This window comes from Physella acuta, unplaced genomic scaffold (genome assembly GCF_028476545.2).
Source record: "Physella acuta isolate Inbredline_101_S28 unplaced genomic scaffold, ASM2847654v3 ptg001086l, whole genome shotgun sequence".
Taxonomy (NCBI): Eukaryota; Metazoa; Mollusca; class Gastropoda; family Physidae; genus Physella; species Physella acuta.
The window spans coordinates 199,646-208,490 of record NW_026732603.1 but is presented as its reverse complement, the minus strand read 5'-3'; the positions used below and the strand labels follow the sequence as shown (position 1 = coordinate 208,490).

The following is an 8,845-nucleotide window of genomic DNA, read 5'->3' as shown; positions in this document are numbered from 1 at the left end:
AACAGTACAATAAACACGTTTGCTATTTTCTCTAGGGTTAAGGACGGTCGTGGAGGGGTGGGGAGGGGTCGGGATTGGAAAGATGCCTAAAAGAAACTCTGAATATAATACTTTAGTATGTTAGCTATGTTAATAATTTAATGATTGTGTAAGTGTATATTACATTTAAACAAAAATGTACGAATGTCCAGTAGTTAATGTTAAATTTAAACATTCATTTATTATAATGTGTAATTACTAACTGTACATAAAATGTAAATATAAATATTTTTTATATACATTTTTTAAAGTATCTAACTGTTCTTTTCAGGCATTTCCCATTAAGCAATGAGTTTATATAATGATAATCTGCTCTGTTGGTTATAATTAAAATCTTAGCTTATATTTTAGGACCTAATAAAGTTATTGTACAATAGAATAGAAAAAAAACATTGTTTAAAAAAAACAATTAAGTTCGATATTTGAAACAAAGTGCAACAACTATACACCACCAGAGGAAAAGCTAACACATCATTTAAAATTTAAGAAAGAATAGTTCTTTGATAGTTTCATCATACACTAGGAATGGATTTTTATTACAAACACATTAAACTTCTCTAATATTTTACATGTTTTTTTTTCCTGCATAAATTATATGATTTAATTATGTACCAGACGATATAAATAAAGGTGTACATATAAGAATTGCTAGTTTGTATATGCTTTCATTTTTGTCTAAATGGAACGGCGTGGTCTATAGAAAGTGCGCTAAACTGCTAACCCGAAAGTCTCGAGTTCGTGAGAGCTACAGTCATGTGGATATAATTAGAATCTATGCAGTCATAGGAATATAGTTTCGAACCCTCGGGCAGATGAGGCTCGATAGCTGGGGATGGCAACTCTTCTAGGAGAATCAACTCCAAAATCAAACAACTGCTGCCTTGTAGTTAGTTCTTGGTTGGACAAAGGCTATGGAAGCAAACCAAAAAGAAAATCAGGCTGAAATCGGAGTCAACGGCCTCAATGGCGCATAACGAGTTGACACGTAATACTGAATTATCTTGGAGGGAATACCTTCCAACACTAAAAACTAAGAACGAAGAAGAAGTTATGCCGAGGTTGCCAAAGAAGGTGTAGTCGACTTCTTCGGCTGACGGTCCGAAAAAAAAATACCGTTTCAACGTTTATTTTAGCTGCCTCTTTGGTTGCTGGTCAAGTCAATTAACTAAATGGTCACTCAGTTCCTTCGTGGCCTACGTCCTTTTCATTGGTCCCCTGACAAATTGCTTGCTACACTATTCTAACTCTAATCTTGCTCCATAACACTAGCTCTAAACCTAACCGGATCTCCTTGCTTAACGATCAACGCTTTTAAACCCCTATCTTGATCCTCTACCTCTAACTCTAGAAATATTACGATCCCTAGGGGTCATCAATAAAGGACGTCACGCTTGTTTTGACGATTTTTACCTCCCCCACTTCCCCTCCGTCACACTTCGTCACAAAAAGCCAGACCCCCCCCCCCCCCCTTAAAATGACGTCACACCTCAGCCTACAACCCTCTCAAAATTGCTGTTGAATTTTTCTTAAAGAATCGATATGTTTCCAAAATCTTGTCAGAACTCTGTTAACATTGAGTATTTTGATCAGTTTCTATTACAATTTATTAAAACCGTTTTCTAAAACGAGAAATAACGGCACTAACTCGTTTTCGAACATTGCTTTTTTATAATTAAAAAATGTGACGTCACACCATTTCAACCCCCCCCCCCCCCTCTCCTCCCTCTCATCACACACCCACCTCCCCCTTACTAGTGTGACGTCATTTATGGACGACCCCCTATTAATATTAGCAAGCAATAAAAGATGGATATGGTGTATCCTAATTATGTTTTTACAAGCTTTTATTTAATTTACTTCCTCTGTCTGTCGTCAGTCTGTCGTCAGTCTGTCGTCAGTCTGTCGTCAGTCTGTCGTCAGTCTGTCGTCAGTCTGTCGTCAGTCTGTCTGTCTAGATCGAAACGGCCGTGCAAAATTGCAGGCACTTCTAACTGACAGATACGGTTCGTAATTTGTACGTGGGTCAAAACATGAAGACAATGCATCGTGACATTCAATTTGACTTAATTGGTCGCCTAATTATTTTTTTATGAATTAATTAAAATTTGGACCGAATTAGTAGGCAGTTCTATCTACACGATCGCTGTTTCAGTCGCTTTACTCTTCTCGCTCCTAACCAACTCACAATGTCCGGACGTGGTAAAGGCGGTAAAGTCAATGGAAAGTCCAAGTCTCGCTCCTCGTTCAATACTTTAAAATATAACTTTAAATATAAAAAAAATTACTATTTATATCACTATAAATAGTAATGCATTAGTATATTTAAAGAAAGTATTTTTTTTATAATTAAAGTAACCGCAGATTTATTATATTTTTAAAAATTATTTTATATTTAATAAAAACTGTATTATTTTTTTTCTTTTTAGTGCATTTATAAAAGCTTGTAATTATTAACGTTTTTATGTATTTATTTATTTTTTGCTGGTGGACGTGATGTAATATACAGGGAAGGGGAGGCTATAATTGCAGGCCGGTTCTTAGTTTAGAAATGATCGAGGATTATTGACAGAGGTAATACCTTGCTCCCAATATTCACATGTGGTTTAAATTACAGGGCGGGGGAGGATAATTTCTGGTGTGTGGGGAGGGGAGGGCGTGTTAAACAACTGTCGTTGAATTATACCGATGTGTGTAGTATGTAACTAGTGTAGTTACTAAAATAACTGATTTCGTTGTAAACAAGGACAAGGTCAAGGCTAGAAATGGAATGAGTTATTAATAGTTATTATGAAACTGTTGTGACGTAGCTGATGCTACTAAAAAAATAGGATTTGACTCGTAAACTTAAAGACAAATGGACAAGCTATTAATAGAGACTATACACACGTCGAAATATGCGAAATAGAATTCTATTCTATGCGAAATAGAATACTTTGACCTTGATAGACATTATTGACAAAACCGGATGTACATCTGGGTGTGACTGGGTATATATAAGGAGCACCCCCCCCCCTCAAACTTTCGATTTGCAACCCCCATCAAACTTTCGATTTGCACCCCCCCCTTTCAAGTTTTTCTCTATATATTTTGCTATTTTTTTGCCTTGGTGTCACACCCCTAAATGGTGTCACCCGGTGCGGTCCTCACCCCCCGCCCCCCTCCCCCCACTCGCTACGCCTCTGGAGCGACACTTTTGGGTAGATGTAGAGATCGAAGATGTGAGCTGAGAGACAGATGTATGCAGGGAGCGAGACAGAAGATATGAGAGACAGAAGATATGAGAGACAAGATGTGAGAGACAGAAGATGTGAGAGACAGAAGATGTGAGAGACAGAAGATGTGAGAGACAGAAGATGTGAGAGATAGAAGATGTGAGAGACAGAAGATGTGAGAGACAGAAGATGTGAGAGACAGAAGATGTGAGAGACAGAAGATGTGAGAGACAGAAGATGTGAGAGACAGAAGATGAGAGAGATAGAAGATGTGAGAGACAGAAGATGTGAGAGACAGAAGATATGAGAGACAGAAGATGTGAGAGACAGAAGATGTGAGAGACAGAAGATGTGAGAGACAGAAGATGTGAGAGACAGAAGATGTGAGAGATAGAAGATGTGAGAGACAGAAGATGTGAGAGACAGAAGATGTGAGAGATAGAAGATGTGAGAGACAGAGGATGTGAGAGACAGAAGATATGAGAGACAGAAGATGTGAGAGACAGAAGATGTGAGAGACAGAAGATGTGAGAGATAGAAGATGTGAGAGACAGAAGATGTGAGAGACAGAAGATGTGAGAGACAGAAGATGTGAGAGACAGAAGATGTGAGAGACAGAAGATGTGAGAGACAGAAGATGAGAGAGATAGAAGATGTGAGAGACAGAAGATGTGAGAGACAGAAGATGTGAGAGACAGAAGATGTGAGAGACAGAAGATGTGAGAGACAGAAGATGAGAGAGATAGAAGATGTGAGAGACAGAAGATGTGAGAGACAGAAGATATGAGAGACAGAAGATGTGAGAGACAGAAGATGTGAGAGACAGAAGATGTGAGAGACAGAAGATGTGAGAGACAGAAGATGTGAGAGATAGAAGATGTGAGAGATAGAAGATGTGAGAGACAGAAGATGTGAGAGACAGAAGATGTGAGAGATAGAAGATGTGAGAGACAGAGGATGTGAGAGACAGAAGATATGAGAGACAGAAGATGTGAGAGACAGAAGATGTGAGAGACAGAAGATGTGAGAGATAGAAGATGTGAGAGACAGAAGATGTGAGAGACAGAAGATGTGAGAGACAGAAGATGTGAGAGACAGAAGATGTGAGAGACAGAAGATGTGAGAGACAGAAGATGAGAGAGATAGAAGATGTGAGAGACAGAAGATGTGAGAGACAGAAGATATGAGAGACAGAAGATGTGAGAGACAGAAGATGTGAGAGACAGAAGATGTGAGAGACAGAAGATATGAGAGACAGAAGATGTGAGAGACAGAAGATGTGAGAGACAGAAGATGTGAGAGACAGAAGATATGAGAGACAGAAGATGTGAGAGACAGAAGATGTGAGAGACAGAAGATGTGAGAGACAGAAGATGTGAGAGACAGAAGATGTGAGAGATAGAAGATGTGAGAGACAGAAGATGTGAGAGACAGAAGATGTGAGAGACAGAAGATATGAGAGACAGAAGATGTGAGAGACAGAAGATGTGAGAGACAGAAGATGTGAGAGACAGAAGATGTGAGAGACAGAAGGTGTGAGAGACAGAAGATGAGAGAGATAGAAGATGTGAGAGACAGAAGATGTGAGAGACAGAAGATATGAGAGACAGAAGATGTGAGAGACAGAAGATGTGAGAGACAGAAGATGTGAGAGACAGAAGATATGAGAGACAGAAGATGTGAGAGACAGAAGATGTGAGAGACAGAAGATGTGAGAGACAGAAGATATGAGAGACAGAAGATGTGAGAGACAGAAGATGTGAGAGACAGAAGATGTGAGAGACAGAAGATGTGAGAGACAGAAGATATGAGAGACAGAAGATGTGAGAGACAGAAGATGTGAGAGACAGAAGATGTGAGAGACAGAAGATGTGAGAGATAGAAGATGTGAGAGATAGAAGATGTGAGAGACAGAAGATGTGAGAGACAGAAGATGTGAGAGACAGAAGATGTGAGAGACAGAAGATGTGAGAGACAGAAGATGAGAGAGATAGAAGATGTGATAGACAGAAGATGCAGAGACAAGTGTTAGTAGAATGAGTTACGGAGTGATACAGTGTGTGGACCTGTGACAGTGGAGGTCTGTTGAGATTCACCTAAATATCTGAACTGTGATTATTCAAGAAGAAATAAATTGACGTAATAATAATCCTGCGGGCAGAGTGTGCTTCTTTATATCAGGTGGGTGGATCGATACCAAATGAGGTGTCCTCGGCCTAGAGGCTGGAATTCCTAAGCCGCGGGCGAACACCTACAGGCAGGAGGTTGTACACGCCTCTGTCGCATTTGGGTGCCGTGAGGTAGGGGTCGCAAAAGACCTAACAAAGAACGTCACACATGCTGCTGTCGCACTTGGTCACACACACACACACACACACACACACACACACACACACACACACATATATATATATATATATATATATATATATATATATATATTCAAGTATAAGAAAAAGCACTTTTTAACACCAATAATAATAACAATACCATGTAAGTGTTGAATAACTTTAAATACATCGACCATGATTGTCTACATGTACTACTTCCCTTTTTAAAATTTCATTTCAAGGAAGGGAGGGCACCTTTTAATTTGACCCCGATGATTGTTAAAAATACATTGCAAATTTTGAAAAAAAAATTCTGAAATTGTTATTGGATTGAAACTTACATCACTTAATAAATATTATAAAATGAATTAAAAATTATGATCATTTATTATTAAGTTTAGCAAACTTCATATTATCTAATTGCTGTAGTAAAAATAGAAAACCACAATTTCGGCAAAGTACACTGATTTATAAATACGAGAATCTTCAATAGAATTCATTGATAACTAGACTTTTTTCCGTTTAAAATGAAGTAACTATTTGCAATTTAAAAAAAAAAAAAAAAAAAAAAAAAAAAAAATATTTGCAATTTTACGCGGGTAAAAATGGCTACTACGATTGATGTAAACAGCACACTCTCTCTTTCTGACACATCTAAAGGAAATTGTCATTATATACCATGTGAAATACACTTTGATGGAAAAGCAAGGGTATCTGATTTCTTCCAAAAAACAATATGTGACGAATCATCAAATGGAAATAAAGAACTTGCTGCCACATTCAGAGGACGACCTTTAAATGGGGTAGAAGTAAACTTGCCATCTGGATTTACAGGTTTAGTATTAAAAGAACATCACAAAAGAACAACAGAAGATGAAGAGAGAAAATTGATAGCTACACACTCATTTGATAAATTTACACACTGGAATTTAGACAAACAACCAACTTCTGATGATTTGATACAAAGGGCCTTGCAGTGTGTTGACATCTCCTCCGCTCTGCATAAACCAGTCAAAATGGACTCTGATCAAAGTAGCAGCCAGACAAGCATGAAGGGACATTAAGAATTACAATTTTTAAGTACCTGTAACAGGTTCAATTAAACTAAGAAAGAATCAGTACTGGTACTTTAAGAACCACATAGTTTATTTGGATTTATTTCTATAGCTCTGATAAATGCAACTGAAAATACATTGAATGCAATGCTATTTGCAGTACAAGCTTTACTGGCTATTGTAGAAGTACCTACTTGATTTTGCTCTAAGACATTTCGTACAGTCATGTAATATATTATGTGTAGTAAAAGACTTACTAATACTAAACTTAGTGAAATCATATTTGCCTGCTTTGTATGTTTCTGTTTATATGTGTGATGTCAAATGAGTAAAAATAAATATTATTTAAAAGCAAAAATATTTCATGTATATTTAAAAAAAAAAACAAAAAAAAAAAAAAAAACAAATTGCATGTATATATCGTTAGGCCGTTGAATATATTATGTGCATGTATTTCTGGATCCCTAAAGGGATAAAATCTATTTAAAATGAACGCAACAAATAAATGCTCATTAAGTATCATTGTAATCAAATACCTTAAAGAATCAGTGACTTTGGATTAATTTCATCTCTACTTATTTAAACTCGTGTGTATGTCCATTTGGAACCTTGTGTGTGTGTGTTTTTTTTTCTTCACATTTTATACATTGTAAGTACTTTTTTTCTTTTTTATTTCTTGTGTGTGTTGCCTGGCCCCGGGTGGGTCTCACGCACAACTTTGTCGGAAAAATACATCAAACGGCTATTCCTGCCTAAGTTTGGCATGGCAGGACATGCGCCAAAACTCTAGAGATTTTCATAGATGAGGGTTTTTCTTTAGCTACCCTCACAGCTGACGAACTAAAAAGAGAGCTATGTATGTTATGTAGCCTATCACCAGCTGAATTTGAAGGTCTGTATAACTATGGGACACTGCGTAAATGGTATGTCACCATTAGATCAAAGGAACTATATGAGAAAATGCACCTAAAAGAATTTCACAGAGATTTGCCACCTGGGGTAACATCCAGATACAGAGTGCAGAGAATATCAATAACCCACGCCGATAAATCTGGGCAAAGGGGCATGCTGAAATGGCTCCCTTCCAAGACAAGCGACGATGATATAATGGCGATTCTGAAATCTATAAGCAGTCAGGACTCAACACCAACATTTAAGAGAATAGACCAATCAAATGTGGTCCAATTCACCATCTCTCTGGAGAAAGAAGATGTGGAGAGTGTTCCACACTATATTATACTTACAAATGAGGCCAACAAGGAGAGCAGAGTCCTTATAATCCTCAATGGGAGGAGGGTGCAATGTTTCCACTGCAACACAGACAGACACCTGCCTAAAATGTGTGAGCATTTGAGGACTCGCGCTCTTGACGGCGTCCAACTAGTAGACGGACAGTACAGGGCAATTGAGCCTTGGGATGCAAATGATAAAGAAGAAGTTAGGGAGCATCTAAGTAACAATAGAAATGTCTTAAAGCATTGGGACAGTTATGATGTTGACGGAGAAAGACAAAATGAAATGCTTAGAGAAGCAAGGCATAGAGAGATAGAAGATGCCTTTGGAGTAGATGGCCAAACTGAAGCACATCATACTACTGCAGCATCACAGCAAGTTAACGAAAGCGTAACAGAAACCACCATAGAGGCCGAAGCCATGGAGACAATAGCGATCAGAAATTCCATAGTAACAGGGTCTCAAAAAGATGGGAATCAAGAAAATTTGGAGGCTGTCGACGAAACAATAAATGATATTCTTCAAGTTAATACTAGTTCAGAAAACATAACGAAACCGCTAAAAGAAATTAAAAGCTCACAAAGTATATCAGCAACAAAGGTATCAGGTCAACTGTCATATAGTCAAGCAATCAGTTCAAGTAAAAAACAATTACCTACAGTAAAGCCACCCCATAAGGGCCGTGACCAGGGCCCAACGGGATAGCAAACCAGCGGCTGGAAAGTTTGGCGTTAAAAGACCACCACCATCCAGCCCTCCAGAAACAGATGTTCGAAAGAAAACCCCAAATAATTCATGCTAACTCTGGCAACATTGAACATCAGGGGGGCTAGGGACAAACACATTATAAAAACAACATAATAAATAAACACAATATTGACATCCTACTTTTACAGGAAACTAACATTTGAACTACAGAAGAAGCAAATAAACTAGATGCATAATTAATATCGACAGTATCAAGCTAAACATCACT

General features: G+C 37.8%; 1 protein-coding gene across 1 annotated transcript; it reads left to right on the top strand.

Moving 5' to 3' along the window:
• Nucleotides 1-6,186: 6,186 nt before the first annotated feature.
• LOC131955604 (ribonuclease H2 subunit C-like) lies at nucleotides 6,187-6,645 on the top strand. The gene has a single exon (XM_059319782.1). It carries the CDS (start codon nucleotides 6,187-6,189, stop codon nucleotides 6,643-6,645), a length of 459 nt encoding a protein of 152 aa, XP_059175765.1.
• The last annotated feature ends 2,200 nt before the right edge of the window (nucleotides 6,646-8,845 follow it).